The 22,602-nt window shown below is 45.8% G+C and overlaps 1 protein-coding gene across 2 annotated transcripts in view; it reads right to left on the bottom strand.

The window, feature by feature from the left end:
- Window positions 1-2,036: 2,036 nt before the first annotated feature.
- Window positions 2,037-22,602, bottom strand: part of PCGF2 (polycomb group ring finger 2) — a 39,864-nt gene continuing 19,298 nt past the window's right edge. For both annotated transcript variants that reach the window (XM_069751691.1, XM_069751690.1), the window contains exons 2-10: window positions 12,930-13,077; window positions 12,573-12,669; window positions 11,963-12,018; window positions 8,902-8,952; window positions 7,605-7,716; window positions 7,463-7,505; window positions 4,449-4,547; window positions 3,877-3,957; window positions 2,037-2,962 (exon numbers count right to left, since the gene is read on the bottom strand). In XM_069751691.1, coding sequence (XP_069607792.1) covers window positions 2,654-2,962; window positions 3,877-3,957; window positions 4,449-4,547; window positions 7,463-7,505; window positions 7,605-7,716; window positions 8,902-8,952; window positions 11,963-12,018; window positions 12,573-12,669; window positions 12,930-13,041 — 960 coding nt within the window. In that variant the 5' untranslated portion in view covers window positions 13,042-13,077 and the 3' untranslated portion in view covers window positions 2,037-2,653. The remainder of the gene's footprint in view (window positions 2,963-3,876; window positions 3,958-4,448; window positions 4,548-7,462; window positions 7,506-7,604; window positions 7,717-8,901; window positions 8,953-11,962; window positions 12,019-12,572; window positions 12,670-12,929; window positions 13,078-22,602) is intronic.

The following is a 22,602-nucleotide window of genomic DNA, read 5'->3' as shown; positions in this document are numbered from 1 at the left end:
TGTTAAAAAGCTGTGACGGAGCACAAAGTCGCTGACTCAGTCACTTACCCCAGCATGCCACGGGTATCATTAGAAATATTGATCTTGTAGTAAATCTTCCTTTCCTCCATCCAGGATAATATTAGCAATATATCCCATCTGGTTCTTGGGGATGGGGACAACATGGGCCTGTGTGATTTCAAACGCCAGGGCTGAATTTCATCCCCAGTCAGTACCTTTGCAGTAGTGTACAGATGCCGGAAAATGCCAACCGCAGGACCTCATGTGTGGAAAGGGCGCGGAACAGGGGGCATGTCCACGCTGGTCGGGAGAATGGCCAGCTCGATTATGCTGAGGAGGTGGAGTTAATTGTCGTGGCTAGGCCGCAAAGAAGCTGGGGCCTAAATTAGTATTACTAAGTGAGGCTGACGACGGAGGAGGGAGTGGCATGGAGGCCTAGGAAAAAACAGGAAAGGCCTTGAGGTTAAAAGGTACCTTCACACTGAACGATATCGCTAGCGATCCGTGACGTTGCAGCGTCCTGGCTAGCGATATCGTTGAGTTTGACAGGCAGCAGCGATCTGGATCCTGCTGTGCCATCGTTGGTCGGAGCAGAAAGTCCAGAACTTTATTTCATCGCTGGACTCCCGCAGACATCGCTGAATCGGCGTGTGTGACGCCGATTCAGCGATGTCTTCACTGGTAACCAGGGTAAACATCGGGTTACTAAGCGCAGGGCCGCGCTTAGTAAACCGATGTTTACCCTGGTTACCAGCGTAAACATAAAAAAAAAAAAAACACTACATACTTACATTCCGGTGTCTGTCCCCCGGCCCTATGCTTCTCTGCACTGTGAGCGCCGGCCGGAAAGCAGAGCACAGCGGTGACGTCACCGCTGTGCTTTCCGGCTGGCGCTCACAGTCAGTGCAGAGAAGCACAGCGCCGGGGGACAGACACCGGAATGTAAGTATGAAGTGTTTGTTTTTTTTTTTACGTTTACGCTGGTAACCAGGGTAAACATCGGGTTACTAAGCGCGGCCTTGCGCTTAGTAACCCGATGTTTGCCCCGGTTACCAGGGGACTTCGCATAGTTGGTCGCTGGAGAGCTGTCTGTGTGACAGCTCTCCAGCGACCACACAGCGACGCTGCAGCGATCGGGATCGTTGTCTAGATCGCTGCAGCGTCGCTAAATGTGACGGTACCTTAAGTGATCCTGCTCACACACCACATATACACACAAATAAAGGCCCCCAGTAATATACTGATCTAGAGAGTAGATATCTATCTAATCTTCTTCTGTTCCTTTTTCATCTTCTTATTTTCTCTCTCTCTGGGATGTGACCTGGAGGAAAAGAAAGAAAGAAAGAAAAAAAAAAAAAAAAAAAGAGAGGAGTACCTCTCCATTCCTGTGACGGACCATCAGACATCCGAGCCTTGTCGGGTTGTGGGACGTCTATTCCTCCTGAAACCTTCAGGCTCTGGTGAGTGAGCGGGTAGGAGTGGAGGGACCAGGACCGTTCTTCGGATCACCTAAACATTCTTCACGTGTTAGGGTCCTGCCGGATAGACAGATGGATACAGGATGGCAGTTCACGCCGTACTCACCGTATTTACGTGGGAGAACAGTGTGACTGTTCACACTGTTTCCTTCCAGAAGTAGAGAAGAAGATTCTGAAAAAATAAAAGGGGGCAAAAAAAAATAACTGGAAAACTAAAGTAGATATGGGTCTAGCGAAAGACCCGTGTCCACCTCCTACTGACACTAAGCTAAACTGGTAGACATAGTGAGTTGGGGGGTTGTACACTGCGGCGGAGGACCTTTTTTTTTTATTTGCCTAGTATCAGCCTCCTAGTGGCAGCAGCATACACCCATGGTTCCTGTGTCCCGCCAAAGAAGCGATAGAGAAAGCTATCCGCACAGAATTTTCAGACAATAAAAGATGGAAGATTTATATTAAAATAAAAAATTGTGAAAGTACTGTATAACATCTGCTAAGAGGTGCTCACAGTTTAGATTTTTCTTTTCACACAATGAACCATAATCAAAATACACAAAAACAATTTGTATATCTTTATTTATATTGACAGGTAGAGACACCCCACAACCCCAAAAATCCCACCCACCACAGGGACACAAAATGCTTGGTGGGCTTCATATGAAAAGTGGGGTTGGCGGACCCCGTTGTGCCATGTTATTGTGGTGCTACTGAGGGCACCTTGAAAAACATACATTCAATAGCGCAATAAGGAATGTGGCGTCCCCCCGGAGTGTACATCTTACATAAATGCTAGCATTAAACAAGTTCTCCGGTCACATTACTGCTCATGTCTTTCAAAGTTCACGCAAAGTAAATAACTTATTATACACCCTGTAGAAAGGAGTCCTGCAGGCAGCCAGCCCCAATGATGACCCATCAAGGCCTGTTACCTTCATTCAGAGTACAAATGTGTAACAAAACTGGAAATAGTAACTCAACTGCTGTGGATCGGGCGGTGCTGAATTCATACGAGAATGAAATAGACTCGTCCCAATCGCTTATAAATTATAAGAAAACATTACAAAAGATTTTAGGTATAAGGAGGGATTAAATTACTCTTGTCCATAGAAAACAAAAAAAAAAGTTCTTTTTTTATAATATATACATATGTATAAAAGACTCTGGAATTAAAATTCTCAAGTGAGCGGGGGTCCAGGAACCCCATTGAGCGTAACTTTACGCCCTCGACTGGCAGAGTGCCCATTTTGGATGGTCAATGGGGGGGCAAGTTCAGTGCTGGGATTTGGAGAGCCTTGGCATGGCGTGGCAGGGCTAGGGAGAGAAGAGGAGGTAGAAGGTATTTGCGCTGGGCTGCTGGCCTTGTCACTGGTCGATTCCCCCTCGGACGTTGTTCCTCGGTTGGCTTCTTGTAGGCTCCTTGGACGACTAAATCGTAATCTCTTGCAGGTTGGTTGTACCCGATACTTGAGAGGTAGTGGACCAGTCTGACAAAAGAGGAGATATGTACAGGGATCAGATTCCTGGCACAGAACACTAATACTTGGAACCTTATATTATTTTTCTTCCCTGCCTCAATGCCAAAGTTTGCCGTTAACCCACATAATGCCATAAGTGTAAAGCTGTCTGTTTTTCATCTGAACCTGTCAATCTGCTAATGTATATGGAAGGGCCTTCGTGACTTCCTCTGATGGCAGAAGATAAGCACTGGATTACTACTGCCTGATCATTTTATTCTCAGTGGAGTTAAATTGCTGCCCAAATATACTATACCAGCTGCATACTAACCCCTGGAGAACACGTGCATGCTCAGCATGTGTATTTGGGTAGGGGTGGGTGTTGAAAAAGATAGCCATCAGCTAGGGATGAGCGGTGCGCTCATGGAAGTTCGTGTTCCGATACCTGACCTGAATTTTATTCCAAAGTTCGGTTTGGGTACCAGATCTCCATTGAAAACAGTAGTAGCATTGCAACGAACTTCCAGGAGAAGTCCGTGTTTGGCATTTAGCACCGGACACTACCTGTCCAGTACCAACACCAAACTTTTAAGTTTGGGTTCGCTCATCTCTACTGTCAGCCTTATTGAGGATTTGACCAACAGCTATCTGATATGTATGGCCAGCCTCACACCATGGCAGATACCGGTTTAATATCACAATACCTCTGCCTTGAGCGCACCATAGCAGTAAAGAGGCCCAGAGGTGGGCTCAGAGCAGTATAAAGTTGGGATATTCAGCTGTGATCCATGCTTGGACTGGCTGAGTATTCATGTTTCTTGCAATAGGGAGAAGGTAAAAAGAGTGCAGCATGTTGAGAGTTGTAGGTGGCTAGTCCCCCGAATTGTTAGTGTGTACAGACAGTAACAGGCACATCATATGCCATGTTATAGCATAGAACTTACCCGTCCCCAGGGGTATATGTAAGCAATGTCCATTAGTGTATAGTAGTCCTTCAGCAGCTCCTCCTCATACAGAATCTCAACCTGCAACCAAAAGTATAGGGTGAGACTTCACACAAGGAATCGTGAACATAGCCATATCATGTAATGTGTCCAAAAACAGAACCAATTATCCCAGAGGTCACAGTTTAGATAATTGCACTGCATTCTGTATTACCAGACTATTTAATATAAAGTTACCTCCAATCACCAGACATATAATATAAGTAGGGCTCTGTGCACTCGGACCTCCAAATGTGGATTGACCCCTTTTTTATTTATATCTAGTGTATAGTTAAGCCTTTCTACAAAGGTAAAGTTGTTTTACCACCTTAGAAAGTTATGCCGCAGCGTTAGGATATGACTGCATTTCGATTGGTGGGGGTCCGACTGCACGGACCCCTATCATTCCTGAGTCAACAGCAGCACCAACATGCTTAAGAGTCCCAATAGTTGACTCCTAATATTATGGGATATCCTAATAATCAGATTTACTCTTATCAAAACAGGCATTAGGTTTCTATTTTGGCTTTTACCTTATACTTGCTCGGGACGTCCATCTTATTTCGTAAGAATTTAGCAAGGTGAGTTATGGTCATGGCTGCAGGACAGCGCAGGAAACGAAGACTGTTCCTCTATCAGGAGAGATGTGGAAAGTCAGCCATAGAAGCAAGTCCGCAAAATAATTCACACAGAGAGCACAGCTGCAGGGCCGCCATCAGCACTCGGGCAAGCGCCGGGGCCCTAGCGAGACGGGGGTGGGGGGGGTGGGGGAGGCATTTTGACAAGTGTGACTAACTTTTTACTATTGATGCTGCCTATGCAGCATCAATAGTAAAAAGGTATAATGTTAAAAATAATGTAAAAAAAATAAATCGTGCTATTCTCACCTTCCGGCAGCCCCCGGAGCCTTCCCGATCCTCGCGATGCTTCCGGCAGCTCCCGTGTCCAGTAATGCCTTGCGAAATGACGTGGGATCACGCGAGACCGCTACGTCATCACAGGTCATTGTCGCAAAGCATCACTGGGAACGGGAGCATCGCTAAGGCCTGGGCTGGATCCAGGTGCCGCCAGAAGGTGAGTATATAACTATTTTTTATTTTAATTCTTTTTTTTAACAGGGATATGGTGCCCACACTGATATATACTATGTGGCTGTGTTATATACTGCGTGGCTGCTATATACTACGTAGCTGTTACAGTGGGGCAAAAAAGTATTTAGTCAGTCAGCAATAGTGCAAGTTCCACCACTTAAAAAGATGAGAGGCGTCTGTAATTTACATCATAGGTAGACCTCAACTATGGGAGACAAACTGAGAAAAAAAAAATCCAGAAAATCACATTGTCTGTTTTTTTAACATTTTATTTGCATATTATGGTGGAAAATAAGTATTTGGTCAGAAACAAAATTTCATCTCAATACTTTGTAATATATCCTTTGTTGGCAATGACAGAGGTCAAACGTTTTCTGTAAGTCTTCACAAGGTTGCCACACACTGTTGTTGGTATGTTGGCCCATTCCGCCATGCAGATCTCCTCTAGAGCAGTGATGTTTTTGGCTTTTCGCTTGGCAACACGGACTTTCAACTCCCTCCAAAGGTTTTCTATAGGGTTGAGATCTGGAGACTGGCTAGGCCACTCCAGGACCTTGAAATGCTTCTTACGAAGCCACTCCTTCGTTGCCCTGGCGGTGTGCTTTGGAACATTGTCATGTTGAAAGACCCAGCCACGTTTCATCTTCAATGCCCTTGCTGATGGAAGGAGGTTTGCACTCAAAATCTCACGATACATGGCCCCATTCATTCTTTCATGTACCCGGATCAGTCGTCCTGGCCCCTTTGCAGAGAAACAGCCCCAAAGCATGATGTTTCCACCACCATGCTTTACAGTAGGTATGGTGTTTGATGGATGCAACTCAGTATTCTTTTTCCTCCAAACACGACAAGTTGTGTTTCTACCAAACAGTTCCAGTTTGGTTTCATCAGACCATAGGACATTCTCCCAAAACTCCTCTGGATCATCCAAATGCTCTCTAGCAAAGTTCAGACGGGCCCGGACATGTACTGGCTTAAGCAGTGGGACACGTCTGGCACTGCAGGATCTGAGTCCATGGTGGCGTAGTGTGTTACTTATGGTAGGCCTTGTTACATTGGTCCCAGCTCTCTGCAGTTCATTCACTAGGTCCCCCCGCGTGGTTCTGGGATTTTTGCTCACCGTTCTTGTGATCATTCTGACCCCACGGGGTGGGATTTTGCGTTGGGCCCCAGATCGAGGGAGATTATCAGTGGTCTTGTATGTCTTCCATTTTCTAATTATTGCTCCCACTGTTGATTTCTTCACTCCAAGCTGGTTGGCTATTGCAGATTCAGTCTTCCCAGCCTGGTGCAGGGCTACAATTTTGTTTCTGGTGTCCTTTGACAGCTCTTTGGTCTTCACCATAGTGGAGTTTGGAGTCAGACTGTTTGAGGGTGTGCACAGGTGTCTTTTTATACTGATAACAAGTTTAAACAGGTGCCATTACTACAGGTAATGAGTGGAGGAAAGAGGAGACTCTTAAAGAAGAAGTTACAGGTCTGTAAGAGCCAGAAATCTTGATTGTTTGTTTCTGACCAAATACTTATTTTCCACCATAATATGCAAATAAAATGATAAAAAAACAGACAATGTGATTTTCTGGATTTTTTTTCTCAGTTTGTCTCCCATAGTTGAGGTCTACCTATGATGTAAATTACAGACGCCTCTCATCTTTTTAAGTGGTGGAACTTGCACTATTGCTGACTGACTAAATACTTTTTTGCCCCACTGTATATACTGCGTGGGCTGTGTTATATGCTACGTGGGCTGTGCTATATGCTACATTAGCTGCGTTATATACTACGTGGACTGTGTTATATGCTATGTGGGCTGTACTATATACTATGTGGCTGCGCTATGTACTACGTGGGCTGTGTTATATGCTACGTGGCTGCTATATACTACGTGGGCTGTGCTATATGCTACGTGGGCTGTGCTATATGCTACGTGGCTGTGTTATATGCTATGTGGCTGTGTTATATGCTACGTGGCTGTGCTATATACAACATGGGCTGTGTTATATACTACGTGGCTGTTCTGTATGCTACCCATTTTGCACGTTTACAAATGTTCTCTGTTCATACTTTCTAATGTTTACTTTAATGGAAAACTTTTTAACAAATTGTCATATTCAATGTATGCAGTTTTTTCTTTGCAGCAAGTTCAACTAACAATAAAATGCCTACTGGTAACTGAGGAAGAGGGAGTAGGGCACAAAAATTGACATATAATGGGTTGACTTATATAAAGCCCCTCTGCTGTATGGTATTGTAGAGTTTACAATAGCTATCACTTTTGTAAGAAGTGAAATCTGGCATTGTACTGTACCTATATTTCTCTGAATCGTGGTATGTGTTAAAGGGGGGCCCACTGAGACTCTTGCCAGGGGCCCTCAAAAACCTGGAGCCGACCCTGCACAGCTGTCATACAAGGGTCGGCTGGGTGACGACACATATATCCATGCCTTGCTGATTACCTTCTCCAGATCTTCACTGTCTGCCAAGTCTTGTGCCTCATCCCTGATAGAATTAGAGATGTAAAAACGGAATATTAGAGCATCAGGACTGATGACAGCAACTCCTCCATGCCCAGTCTATACCTGCAGCCGATCTATATACCTTGCATCCTCTGAGAACTGGATTGACAGACTGATGCTCTCCTCCTCGTGTACCACCAGTTCTCCAGTCTCGGTGACTTTCTCCCCCTGCTCGGAGCTGGAGCCGCTGTTAGCTGTAAAACATGCACACCCAACAGACTGATCATTATTGGCCTGCAGAAGACCCCTCTTCCTGGCTTTACGATACTCATAACAGGTCGTCATTTCTGCTGAATGTATGTTAAGTACAGCACAGTCGATTGGACGATCGCAGCTTCAAGTCTCCTATGGGGACTATTAAAGGGAACCTGTCATCACAAAAAACACTATTGACCTACAGATATGTTGTTAATTTGCATGTTAATAGTGTTACTTAACTGTCCGGTGCCCGCACTTACCCGAATGCTGCGGTGAAAAAATAAACCTTATTCCCCCCGACAGCGTTCCGGTTTCAGTCACAGGGGCGGTGCAGGCACTGGTTCGGTCACCGCTCTAAGTATAGAGAGTGCTGTCTGTAACCGCACCCCGGCACTGGCTCTGCACTGGTCAGGGTCGAAGAAGCAATTAGGCCATGTTCAAATGTTGCGTTTTTGCTGTTTTTATGCAAATTTTAGGCTGCGTTTTACAGCACCAGCAAAAGTTATGGGATTTTGGAAATCTCATGCACACACATTGTTTTTTTTTTTACCTGACTGACTTGGAAAACTACTGCGTTTTTGAAAACTGGTTTTGTTTTTTTCACCCATAGAAAGTAATGGATAACTGCAAAAACACAGGTATCAGGTTTTGCTGTGTTTTTGATGCAAAAACCTTAAGGAAGTTGCATCATGGTTTTGATTGGACACTAAGCTTTACCAGCAAGCACAAGAGGCAACGAAAACGCAGCAAAACCTGCTTTTTGTAAGCAGCTTCTTTACTGCCAAGAGAGCAAGTTTTGCCTGCAGAAAATAACACAGCAAAAAACACAACATGTGAACATAGCCTTACAGCCCATATCTGCAGGTTAATGGCATTTTCTGTCGTGACAGGTTCCCTTTCAGTAAAAAAAAAAAGTTTTAAAAATATGAAGGGGTTAAGCAGCATTTTTCCTGCCGACACTCTTGCTTTTGCAGCATAGACATCTGCTGTAAATACTGAACGAGTGCACATAGCCTATGCAGGACAAGAGGTGACATTACTGACATGTGACACTACGTATGCGAGCACTACCAGGGTATGTTGCATGCAAATATACTGTGTGAACACACGACGTTCCACTGGGGGGGGGGGGGTGGGGGAGGGTCAGCTGTAGTAAATGACACGGTCATGAGAACACGCACCTTCTTTACGAGCGTATGAGGAGTAGAACTCCCTTCTTCGCTTCATCTCACCTGTGGAGACAATAAATGAGCTTCAGATTTAGCGCAGCAGCACATCACTACTATCAGTGTAAGGCCGCTCTGATACCGCTGTGCTTTTATTCCAGATTTAATCATCTTCTCAGAATTTGGGACAGATCCCATAGGATCTTGTCCTCCTGAAGGAAAAGAGTTTCCTTCTTCTCTCTGACTGGATCTTGCACAGGCTGAAAATGTTATGTTCACTCATTAAAGTATATGGACACCTTTGGGGACATTTTTTTTAATTAAAAAGTTTTTTTTTTTTTAAGATAAGAAGCATTTTTGCAACAAGGATATATTAAAAATGCGTCACTGTTCTACAGCCTCTATTTATCACAGTACAGACCATGGAAACAATTAACAGTCTAATACTTCAGTGAGATTATCTCTTCTGCTGAACCATCTTTTAAGCACATCAAAGTATTCAACTAGTCAATAAAGAAGTTGTCCACTTAGACAAGAGAGCCCCTGGTAAAAAGCGAGTGCCGACACTGCGGGAGTGCCGACGGCATGGGAAGAGAGTATAGTCTTTATTATTTTATGGGGGCCAAACATTTTGATCAAGAAAGGATTGTCCTAATAGTGGATTTTTGGAAAACACCTCTCCTCCGGCTTTGTTTTTACTCATCCTCCCCAGGTCCAGTGATGAGCCTCCATCACTGCTCCCAGTGGTTATTGTCTGCAGCGCTGACATTACATCGACAGCGCTGCAGAAAGTGGCTAAGCTCAGCACCTCTGCCCAAATTGATGACACAAGACGCTCAGAGCAGCTGAGCTCACTGATTGGCTGTAGCAATTGAGATGTGACATCAGCACTGCAGACAATAGGAGCCCTCGGGAGATGCGGTAGAGACTCAGCTCTGGACCTGGGGAGGGCGAGTTTGTTTTTTGGGCAACAAACTATAGCTGGAGGACAGTGGTTTTCCAAAACTGAAAAACCCCATTAATGATGAGTTGATAGCACATTCGCTGTTATCTCATTATGCAGTCCTGTATGTACTGTGATAGAGAGAGGCTGTAGAAGTCAAATTCTCCAAATTGTTTAAAGACACCCTACTGCAAATATACTTTCTAGCCAAATATGTGCATTGAAGTAAAAACATTGTCCTTTAAGATAGCCAGAAATCTGTAGGCTATTTCCAAAATATATGTATATTGAGCTGACATCTGGAAAAAAAATTGATAAGAAGAATGTATTTTCTGCTTTAATTCTTGTTTCCCCCAGCTACTAAGACAACACTCCCGTCCTGCCTGAGCTTATTATTGGTGGCATTAAGACAGTGATATCTTTCATTCAACAGCTACCTGTGATTATGACCAGATATATAATTAACACCTTATTCTGCACTCACCCCTTTACCATTACCACGACCCTCCAATACCTTTTATTGGGCTATATGGGGAGTATGTAACTTTTCGACCTTGTAATGTGCCAGGCAAACTGCTAGTGGATTCACAGGGGCAGTCTGCAACTCTGTGCCATCATTCCCTGCTCGAGGGACCCAGCGCCCTGTCTTGGCGCGTGTGCATGGTCCTACTTGTACCCACATGTGGTTCTGTCATGGCTCCTCATCTATATTGATGAACTCCCTATTACAAAGTGGAAATCAATAAGAATTTGAACAGGGCTGGATCAATGCGGATCATATTCATGGCTTCCAGGTGCCGGAGTCAGAAATGATCTTTGGGGACTATGGCACAATCAGTGTGATAATGTAAGGGAAATACGAGAAATTCCTGATAGTAGCTAAGAAGTAAAGGAGTGAAACTATTCCATGACACTGAACCAGGGGCGGATATATCATTAGTGCAACAACACAGGGGCCCTAGAGAGAAGGGGGCCACATCTACCTCCACAGCAGCTTCTGTCAGACACATAAAGGAGCTATTGACCCAAATATCCTTCATGCACAGGATCCCTGTTCTGTCTCATATATAAAAATGAAAGCTTGTTCAGCAGACAGTTATCTCTCCCAACCACCGCCGAGCCGAGTGTGAAGGTGTTCTGTATGGGGAGAGGAGAGTAAGTCGCTACCGGACACTCCTGCCCACGACTTCTCTCCCCTTACATTATCTGTGCGAGGACAGCTGGGAGACCCCATACACATTAAATGGCTGTCTGGTGCATCTGACATCAGCACATTCAGCTGACTGTGCTCCAATGTGTATGGGGCATGTAAAGGGACTGTCAGCACAGAATGACTGATCAAACTAAGCACAAGCGCTCGGTGCATCACGGCGGGGCCAAACATTTATATACACCTTCCCATTTGCTTGTTTTCCCTGTTCTCATCCCTTCTCTTCTTTGATTGACAGCTCTGTCTTTATAGGGCCAGAGAAGAGCAGAGATAGATGGAAACCAGGCAGGATGGAAGGTGTATATAAATGATTGGCCCGCCATGATGCCCCGAGCGCCTGTACTAGGTTTGATCACTCATTCTGTGCTGACAGAGTCCCTTTAAGTAAAAGTGGAGGCTGGCCATGCAGGAGTGAGTGAATCAGACGATAGGGTTTTAACTTTTAGCTCTGGTTGGTCTGCGAAGGTCGTTGTGGACAGCAAAGCTATAAATTATTATACCTAGAGACTTGGTCTCCACTATGATGTCCGCTTTACACACAGCTCTGGTACAAACAACATTTCAATGACTAGCAATGGCTGAAGATAAACTGTTCCAGCCATATTGGCCTTTGGTTGGCATTTGATAAGCCCATTGGTGTCACAAAAAGTATCTAACAGGAGCCTCATAATGGTCATTTTCTAATGTGTGGCCAGTAGACGGGCCGGCTGGCCTCTGGGTCTTCATACAATGTTTGCTAGTGGCTGTATGACAACAGTCTGAGACTGGCCATAGAGAGCTATGGATTATTGCTAGTGTGGCTTTACCATGTAATGATTATTCCCAGTCTGTGGGTATAATAGTGAGTGATAATGGATGTTACAGATGCAAGTGGAAAGAAAACCAAGACTGCCAGCCCTAGCCCACACATAATGTGCTCTCACCTCTGAAGAGTCCTGGCACCAGCTTATATACAATGTCTTGTAGTGTTTTATCCGCCCTAAACAAGAACATAATGTAAAGACATGCACAATCCATGCTAGCACAGCGTGCACCATATTGTACAGAAAATTATTTAAGAAAATCAACAATTGTAAGTCCTCTGAGGATAATGTACGGTAATCATTTTACAGGGGAAGTTTAATATAGTTTTCGGCTTCCCACATGGCGATCGTTATTGCAATGCAAATGTCACACCCTAAGATTTCCTACACGGTACAGTAATAATATATAATGATAGGCAAACATCCTGGATAAGGATGATGGCTCCTACGTGAGCTGTGATTGTAGCCATGTCAGTCACGCAGCTTTCCCGGACGCATACCCTAATAGATGACGGTCCACCAGGTAAATCTACGTCCCGGCTGACAGTAGCCCTATGGCTATATAGGAGGTACGTCTGATGCCAGCTCATCCCAATAGACTACACTGACTTTAAAAGGATCTGTTAGGGCTCCGATACTTTTGATGACCAGAACAGGACGGCAGACTAGAATATTCGTGCCATCAGCATTAAACATGGCAGCCCTCAGCTGTGACTCCAAGGATACCAACCTGATGCTCAGAAGTGGCCGTCCTTTGTGCACCTGAGAGTCACACATGGGGCAGAACTTGTGGGCTTCTAAGTAGCGCAGGATGCAAGTCTTGCAAACTGTGGAAGGACAAAAAAAAAAAGAGATATTAGCATGGTGGCATCATGGGAGCAGACCACTAGTCAGTGCCGACAGACCCCACACCAAGGAGGATGCAGTAAACCCTTATTACTATTTCTCGCATTTTCGGCAATAACGAAATTACACTGGATCTATTTTCAAACTGACAGCCAGATGTAAGGCGACTGCGGCCCGACAAAAAAGCACCACACACGCTTGTCACAACCCTACCATATAGCAGGGATGTTTTACTACTCACAGGAATGCAGGCACTCCACAATGGTGGCAGCATCGATGAAGTACCCTCCACACAGTGCACACATTAGGTGCGGGTTGAGCTCCGTCATTTTGATCCGCATGGTTCGATGCATTGTGCAGCAGGGGGAAGGGGTGTGGGGAGGGGGACTCTGCAGATACAGAAGGATATGGAATTTATTAAGCATATGCAAATCTAAACCGCAAGCAGTAACATAAGGGTTAACAGCGGTAAGCCCTATGTAAATAAATACCATCATCGGAAAGAAGTGAGCTCAGACCTCGCCTGTGTTATCACTAGGCCTCTTCTTATAGAAATGGTTGGAAACACTGCCCCCTGGAGGATGTAGGGGAAGTGCAGGCCAATGTATTGAGGGAGGATAGACAGGAGGCAGGTATGATTTCTGGCCTGATCAGGACACAGATTTCTGCTGCTCCGAGGCGAATCGTTATGTGACAAAGAGGATCTGCCATTATTAATCTGACACCCCAAGATGCTGGCTACTTGCGGGAAGGCTGGTATTTTACCCACTGGCGGACTCCGTTATGCATCTCCCTATGGCAGCGTTCACATGTTCAGTATTTGGTCAGTATTTTACCTCAGTATTTATAAGCCCAAACCAGGAGTGGGTGAGAAATACAGAAGTGGTGACGTGTTTCTATTATACTTTTCCTCTGATTGCTCCACTCCTGATTTTACAAATGCTGAGGTAAAAAACTGACCAAATACTGATAGCGTACACACGGCCTAACAGTCCAATTACAAGACTCGATAACATGACACAGAGGCTAGCAACAATACAGAGTTAGGCTGTGTTCACACTGCATCTTTTTCAGCTGTCAAAAATGTTAGTTTTTCAATTTTTTGGAAGCGTTTATACAGGTATTTTCCATTTTAACCTTTTTTTAAGCAAAAATGCTGACAAGACGCTCAAAAAGATCTTTTAAGCATTCCTATTGACTTCTATTGTAAAGTATGGAGCAGAATTCTAGAAAACAATTACTGAAGAATGTACATTTGACTACTTGGCATCTTTGAAACCTGAAGAATTTGACATGTCCTGAAAATCTACTAACATGCAGATAGCATTAAGCTACTTACTGGTAGCGGCATTTTTCGGAGGCCCATGACAGCACACGAGAGAGGGGATCCGCCCTTAAGGAACAGGAAACCTACAGATACAAAAGGGCGGCACCTCTCCCCATGCATCAGTTGTATTTCAGAGCCTGAGAGGACTGCCGCGGTTAGTGGTACACAAATATACAATATATACATTATATACATTTGAAACAAAATAACCCATTATTGTAATAAGACACCATACGTGAGATTTACATATTACGCTATATACATATCAGGAAGTGCTACCCCCACGTGAATAGGGAGGGAACTAAGGGTGCTGTCATGGGCCTCCGAAAAATGCCGCTACCAGTAAGTAGCTTAATGCTTTATTCGGACTCCCATGACAGCACACGAGAGATTTACAGAGATGTAAGCTACCTTAGGGAGGGACTATAGATTGTAGCACCCTTAACCCAAAGGAAAGATCAGAGGAGGACCCCAAATCCAACCGATAGTGTTTAAAGAAAGTGGAAGGGGATGACCATGTGGCCGCCTTACATATCTGCTCCACTGACACTCCAGATCTTTCTGCCCAGGATGACGCCATGGCCCGGGTGGAATGTGCCTTTAGGTTCTGCGGAGCTGGCCCCCCACCTGCTGTATAAGCTAGAGAGATAGTTTCCCTAATCCATTTAGCCAGTAAATATTTCGATACTCTAAATCCTTTCTTTGGACCTTGGAAGGAAAGAAGCAGTGCCCCATCCTTCTTCCAATTATCAGTAGCTGAAATATACTGAAGAAGAGATCTCCTGACGTCTAACGTATGAAGCTCCTGCTCTTTAGGATTAGAGGGATTAGGAATAAAGGACGGCAAAACTATCTCCTGTGATCTATGGAACCGTGTCGCCACCTTTGGCAGATATGCTGGGTCTGGTCTAAGGACTACTCTGTCTGACAAGATTTCAGTGTATGGAGGAGCTCTGGAAAGTGCCTGTATATCCCCTATCCTGCGAGCTGAGGTTATGGCGATCAGGAAGGCTGTCTTAAGTGTCAACATTTTGATCGAGGCCTCCTGCAGAGGTTCAAAGGGGGGTTTAGTTAGAGAGGACAGAACTAAATTTAAATCCCATGGAACTGTTCTGTCTTTATGCAGTGGTGTAGATCTACTAACTGCCTTCATAAACCTCGCTATCCAGTAGTTATTCGCTATATTACAGGAAAACAGGGCACCTAAAGCTGAGACCTGTACCCTAAGGGTACTAGGAGAGAGTTTCAACTCGAACCCCTTCTGTAGGAACTCTAGGATTTGTTGTACTGGCACCCCGTCTTGGATATTAAACTTTGAACAAGACAAGAACTTTCTCCAAGTCCTAGAGTAGATTTTCGTAGTTATTTGCTTTCTACTCTTTAGGAGCGTCTCCACCAAGTTTGGAGAGAAGCCTTTCCCCACTAATAGTGACCGTTCAAACACCATGCCGTCAAATGGAGCCCCGTCACTTGTGGATGGGAGATCGGTCCCTGCGAAAGCAAGTTCGGGATCTCTGGCAGTACCCAGGGGACCGCTACAGACATTGTCTTGAGCCAGGTAAACCAGGTTCTTCTGGGCCAAAAGGGGGCGATAAGGATGACTTTCGCTCGATCCTCTCTGATTTTCCTCACCACTAGAGGTATCAGGTTCAGTGGTGGGAAAGCATAGGCTAGTGGAAAATCCCATTTTATGAGAAACGCGTCTACCGCCAGGGGATTCTCCCTGGGATTTAGGGAGCAAAAAAGTTTTACTTTTCTGTTGTTTCTGGTGGCGAATAGATCCACCACTGGTTGACCCCATCTGCGGACGACAAGATTGAAAATGTCCTCGTTGAGAGACCACTCTCCCTGTTTTAACACATTTCGGCTGAGGAAATCTGCTGCCACATTTTCTTTTCCTTTGATGTGAAGAGCTGTCAAAGATAGAAAATTGAGCTCTGCCACCTGGAACAACCGATCCGTGATCTGCATTAAAGTTTCGGAACGAGTTCCCCCTTGCCGGTTTATGTAAGCGACCGCCACTCTGTTGTCCGACAGAATTCTGACGTGCTGGCCCTGCAGATATACGAGGAATTTTTTAACAGCCAGTTCAACCGCCAACAACTCTCTTTGATTAGATGAAAATGTTGTGAAGGGTTCCCACTGTCCCTGGACCACCATGTCCCCCATATAGGCTCCCCACCCTGAAGAGCTGGCATCCGTGGTTATCACGTGGGTGACATCTATCATCCAGGGAACCCCTGCTGATAAATTTTGTTTATCTAGCCACCATCTAAGGGAATTCACTGTTATCGGCCTCAATGTCAATTTTCCATTCAATGCGCCTCCTAAGGCTCTGTCATGGAACAGGACTTCATTTTGTAGGGACCTGGTGTGGAACTGAGCCCACTTAACTGCTGGGATGCAAGATGTGAGTGACCCAAGTAGAGACATTGCTTGCCTAAGTGTCATGGAAGGTGTATTGATTGCTCTTAATACAAAACTCTGAATTTGGTCCATTTTCTCTATAGGGAGGAGACACTGCTGTGTCACTGAATTCAACATTAACCCCAGGAATTTTTGAACATTTAGGGGCTGTAATTTAGATTTTTCAAAGTTTATGATCCAACCCAACCGTTCTAGTTTGGTTTTAGCAATCTCCCATTGTGACAGACAATGATCTACCGAGTTACCTACAATGAGGAAATCGTCTAAGTAGGGGACTATAAGGATATTTGACTCTCTTAAATGCGCCATAACTTCCGCAATTATTTTAGTAAACACCCTAGGTGCCGAGGTGATCCCAAAGGGGAGCGCTCTGAATTGAAAATGTCGAATCCTACCCCCCATTAGTATCGCTACCCTCAGGTATCGTTGGAAATCAGCATGAATGGGTACATGATAGTAGGCATCTTTCAAATCCACTACTACCATGAAACAGTTGTTGAAAAGCATTTTTATTGCCGAATTGATGGACTCCATTTTGAAAGTATGTTTCACCAAAAACTTATTGAGACCCTTAAGATTTATAATGGTTCTGTAAGATTTATCAGGCTTCTGGATTAGGAACAGGGGAGAGTAAAACCCTTCCCCTGCCTGAGAATACGGCACTTCTACCAAAACATTTTTGGAACAAAGAGTCCTCACTTCCTCTTCTAGGGCGAATTGTTCAGTGGGAGATGAGCGCCAGGGTGTTAATCTAAATTTGTCCTGTGGAATATGAACAAATTCCAGCTTGAGACCATGGGAAACAGTGTCTTTTATCCAAACGCTGTTTGTGATTTTCGACCACTCTGCCGAGAAATGCAATAGTCTCCCTCCCACTGGAATTGCCAGTCATTGGTCTTGTTTTTTATTTTCCGTCTGGTTACGGCGAAACATGAGACCTGTACCTCGCTTTCGCCTATCCTCCCATCTGGGACGATCTCTCCCTGGTGAAAAGGTTCGCTTTCCTCCCCGGTTGAACCTTCTTTTGTTGAAGGGACGACGGTATGGATTGAACAGGTTGGGAAACTTTTTCTTATCATCTCCTGCTTTCTCCAGGAGTTCATCCAGGGTAGGCCCAAATAAATATTCGCCTTTACAAGGGATAGCGCAGAGCTTCGCTTTTGCCTGCATATCCCCCGGCCAGCATTTCAGCCATAGGGCTCTCCTTGCAGCATTAGAAAGTCCTGCTGCTCTAGCTGCCAACTTTACGGAGTCAATTGAGGCGTCTGATAAAAAAACCGCCCCCTCCTGGATTACAGGTAATGCTGAGAGAATGGACTCTCTAGAGGCCCCTTGTTTTAATTGGGTCTCCAACTGGTCCAGCCAGACCATCATTGACCTTGCCGTGCAGGTTGAAGCTACCGCAGGTCTTAAGGAGCCAGCTGCCATCTCCCAGGTTCCCTTCAGGAAGGTATCCACTTTCCTATCCAGGGGGTCTTTAAGTGTTCCCATATCTTCAAATGGGAGAGAAGATCGTTTAGCTACCTTGGCAATTGCTGCATCCAGCTTGGGTGCTTTCTCCCAGTTACCTACTGCTGGGTCATCAAAAGGGTATCGGCGTTTTTGCGCAGGTGGTAAGGAGCCTTTTCTCTCAGGTTTCCTCCATTCCCTATTAATAAGATCTTGTATTTTCTCATTTAAAGGAAACACTCTGCGCTTCTTTTGCTCCAATCCACTGAACATCATTTGTTCTTTGGATAGTTGAGGCTTGGGTTCCGATATACCCATTGTGCCTCTGACCGCCTTTACCAATTTGTCTATCCTTTCTAGGGGTAGGCAAAACCGAGCAGCGTCTTCTTCCGAAGAGGAGGATGATGCTGCTGAATTGTCTGATTCTTCGGACTTGTCCTTTTCCACAGACGAATCAGATGCCCACTCAGTTCTCTGCCTAGAACCTCCTGACTGTGAAAGGTTTTTAAAGGACTCTTTAACCTCCATTCTAATCATCTCCTTGAGACTGGCCGTAATAGAGGAGGATTCTTCGGCTACCTACGGGGATAAGTAAGGTAGACTAGAGTGTAAAATCTACATGCTATACCCCCTCCCCTCCTTCCAGAACCTCACCGTCTGCTGGATACAGGGGTCACATAGTTTTTTAGGGTGTGAGTCAGGCAAGGGAACCCCGCAGATGGCACATTCCCTATGCTTCGCCTTACTGACGTTTTTCCTTCCCTGCATAAAACACATGAGGGGAGACTAGTCACTAAGTGAACTTTCTCGAAGATCACTTACCAGTGGCTGCTCACACCCAGAAATACCGAAGCACGAGGGGGATCCTTTTTGACTGACCCTCCAGACCCCTGTCTGGAGGAGCTTCTGCGGCCCGAACCATCGCTCCTTTTTTCATGTTCCTTCTCCTTGGGTTTCTGGGATGCTTGTTCCAGCAGCACAACCTGCTGATCCTGATCTGAATCCATTTTCAGTAAATTGGAGCCAGAACCCGGGAACATGCTGCTGGAGCCGCCTTATAAGGCCCCTCCTTCGGTCAGCGCACCTTGCCCAGCTTGCTTGTTTAATTTTCCCGCCCCCCCGCAGCTGTGGGGAATCAATCGTCGCTCCGGAGGGATTGCGGCATGATCTCCGGTGGGCGCCGCCATCTTGGAGCCCCCGCGCATGCGCAGGAGCTCACCGATCCGGAAGACGTCGCCGGCTCCGCCCCCCGACGTCACCACAGCTTACAGCGCTTCCTGTCAGCGCTGCAGCTCTCGTGGAACGCCGAGGCCGGCCAGCTACGATCCGATCGGCGCCCCCCCGATGCCGCCGCGCTCCCCCCTGCTCCAGAGAGACCCACAGCCCACGGGAAGGGCGACTTACCAGACGCTGGCCCCGGAGACCGGACACCCCCTGGCGACCGCTCCTCGCTGCCTAGTCACCGCCGTGCCACCCTGCCAGGGCCACCGTGACTACTTCAGGTACCCGCACCGGCCGAAGTGGGAGACCCTCTCGCCACCAGAATCGGTCCGGCCGGCCTGGACTCCTGTAGTTTCTATAGGCATCCAGTCCCTTCAGGAACAGGAAACCAACTGATGCATGGGGAGAGGTGCCGCCCTTTTGTATCTGTAGGTTTCCTGTTCCTTAAGGGCGGATCCCCTCTCTCGTGTGCTGTCATGGGAGTCCGAATAAATAAGGTTAATATGCAGGTTATCAGTGTTTGGCCGGAGTCACACATGCGAGAAACACATCCGTGCAAGAAACGTGAGAGAGTCTGTCGCATCTATACCCGGCACTATACATGCAGGAGCACACTCCGGTCCCGAGTGCCAGCAGCAGTGTCGGGTATAGATGCGAGTTTCTCGCATTGCACTCGCAAGTGTGTCCCCGGACTTACAATGCTGCCCGGCCACCCTAAAGTATGGCTACTGAGAGGAAATGAACTTTATTCTTCCCAGATGCCGCCGGCTTTCAGTCATACAGGTGTTCCAGTGTGGATTCCGTCACCCCTGACAGCATATTGAGTAGCAGCTGTAAGCAAGGGACTTTGATTGACAGCAGACTCTGCAAAGATGTGTTGCACAGCCAGATGCCAATCATTGTGCTTCAGTGAGCTCTGAGAGCTGCCACTCACAGTATAGTAAGGCTACGTTCACATTTGCGCCTTTGGGCGCAGCGTCGTCGACGCATACCGACGCATGCGTCATGCGCCCCTATCTTCAACATGGGGGGCGCATGGACATGCGCCGGTATGCATTGTACTGCGTTTTACGACACATGCCTCATATAGACGCACACAGACAGGGCGCAGAGGACGCTACTTGTAGCGTTTTTCCTGCGCCGAAATTCCTGCTCTGTGCTTTATGACAACGCATGCATCGCAAAACGCAGCGTTGTGCACATGCGTTGTTGGTTGCGTTGCCGACGCTGCGCCCAACAACGCAAATGTGAACGTAGCCTAAGCAGTACTGTGAGCAATGAATGAAGCCGCCCCGTGCACACTCCTATGACTGAAAGCCGGAAACACCTGGGAGTGATAACGCTTACCGTATTTCCTCCTGATAGCCGGGCTTGCAGTAAGGCAACAAAACAACATTGTAATAGCATTAAACCGTAATTTATTTTTTACTATGGGTCTAACAACGAACTGGCAGGTAGCTGCTGCTAACAGAGGCAATTCCAGCCTGTTCTTCCAGGCACCAACATAGAGCGGTAATTGACCTGCCAGCAATTCTGCTGCTTCACGTCAACAGAGAAGCTCTTTCTCTTCTGCGCTGCTCTGTTGACAGGTTGTAACTGCTGGCGTCGTTCTGATTGACAACCAGATCCTCATTAATGCAGCAGGTACCCGGCTGTCAATCAGCATGAGGTCGGCAGTGACCCCTCATCAGAGCCCAAGAGAAGTTGCAGCCCTGTCGACAGGACATCAGCTGAAACTGCAGAATCATCAGCAGGAGTCGGCTGTGACCACTCAGACCTGCAGAGATCGGCAGCGGGCAGAATAGGCAGGTAGATAGCAATTAACTGCCTGGTAGTTCTTAGGCCTGTAGTAAAAAAAAAATAGTCCTGCAAAACCCATTTAACTTGCATATTGACCCTATATCTGCAGGTAAATAGAATTTGAGGACATGACAGGTTCCATTTACAAAATGTTGAAAAACCTGAACATTTAAATGGTAAGTTTTTTTTCTGTACAAATTAAAAGGATCATTCTGTTATCTTGAAAAACAGTGAAAAAAGAAGCAGTGTGAACATACCCTACAGATCCAATCCACATAACAGGCCAGTAAACCCAAAGTCTGCATCTTTAAAGTACATGCTTGGCGAACACATAGGCCCCCATTCACATGTTGCATGCAGTGCATGTATACGCCACATTGTTATACAGCAGGACTACTCCCGGGTGTATACCTGTGAAGGACGGATCTAGCACGATGGACTGGTCCTGATTCAGAGCTTATAACAATTATAGAACTTTAGGTTCAGTGCTCCTTTAAATATACCATTCTTGCCAGAACCCCTTAGTCCTTGTTCACACAATGTGTTTGCAAAAGGGTTTTTTGCCACACTTTCCAAAACCTTGATAAAACACAGACATTTTGGAGCATATCCTGCGAGGGGAGAAAAAACAGTGCATTGAGAACGCATTGTGTGAACACAGCCTAATGTATTGCACTGTGACTACTCTCTTATAATCCCGCTCCTGTTACTAAGCAAACAGCAGAGGAAATAATAACCAGCGCAGTAGTTAGTGGTTGATGCCACAATTGGGTTAGTGGTATTATGTGGGATTCCCTCCCGGGAACCCTACAGAAACAGAACGCTCAGCTGAGTAATCATAACAGTTGTGGGGTCTTACCGCCAACCAGTGACTATATACCTATATGCAGACAACGTGCTGTGCCAAGGAGGAGGTCACCCTGTGGTCTGCTCACCACAAATCACATTTATACCTGACCCTTTACAGCCTGTTCTCCTACATCAGTGGAATTCTGGTCTTATACCTGAAGCAGGACCCCAGGATGAACAAATGTTCCACATATTGGGGCAAATATATATTATATATATATATATATATATATATATATATATATATATATATATATATATATATATATATATATATATATATATATATATATATATATCTCCCCAATGGTAACTTTTAAAGGGGGTTCTTGGTTTTAGCTAATCCCCACTTGTTAAGAGGGTCACCGAGGGATCAGATGTACTCTTTAACGAAAACTTGGCAGTAAGTGCGCCACCACAGGACAAACTAAGAATTACACTAGAGCAAGAGATAATCTTTATACCTGGTTATTCCCAATGCATTGGAAAAGGGACAACTTACTGATCCCTGGGGGTCTGGGTGATCCTGAGATGATCAACACACCGAAACTTTGGAGGTGGGCATGCTTGACCTCCGCTCCTTTCACTGTCTATTGGACTGCAGGAAATAGTGTAAAGGTACCGTCACACTCAGCGACGCTGCAGCGATATAGACAACGAGCCGATCGCTGCAGTGTCGCTGTTTAGGTCGCTAGGAGACGTCAAACACAGCAATTCCAGAACGATGCAGGAGCGATCCAGTGGCGTAATTATCGTTCTCGCTGGTTGTTAGCTCCATGTAAACCATTGCAGGCATCGTTGCTTTTGCTGTCAAACACGACGAATCATGCCGACCTGACGA

The sequence above is a fragment of the Ranitomeya imitator genome, chromosome 2, assembly GCF_032444005.1.
Source record: "Ranitomeya imitator isolate aRanImi1 chromosome 2, aRanImi1.pri, whole genome shotgun sequence".
Lineage (NCBI taxonomy): Eukaryota > Metazoa > Chordata > Amphibia > Anura > Dendrobatidae > Ranitomeya > Ranitomeya imitator.
This window is presented reverse-complemented; position numbering and strand designations above follow the sequence as displayed.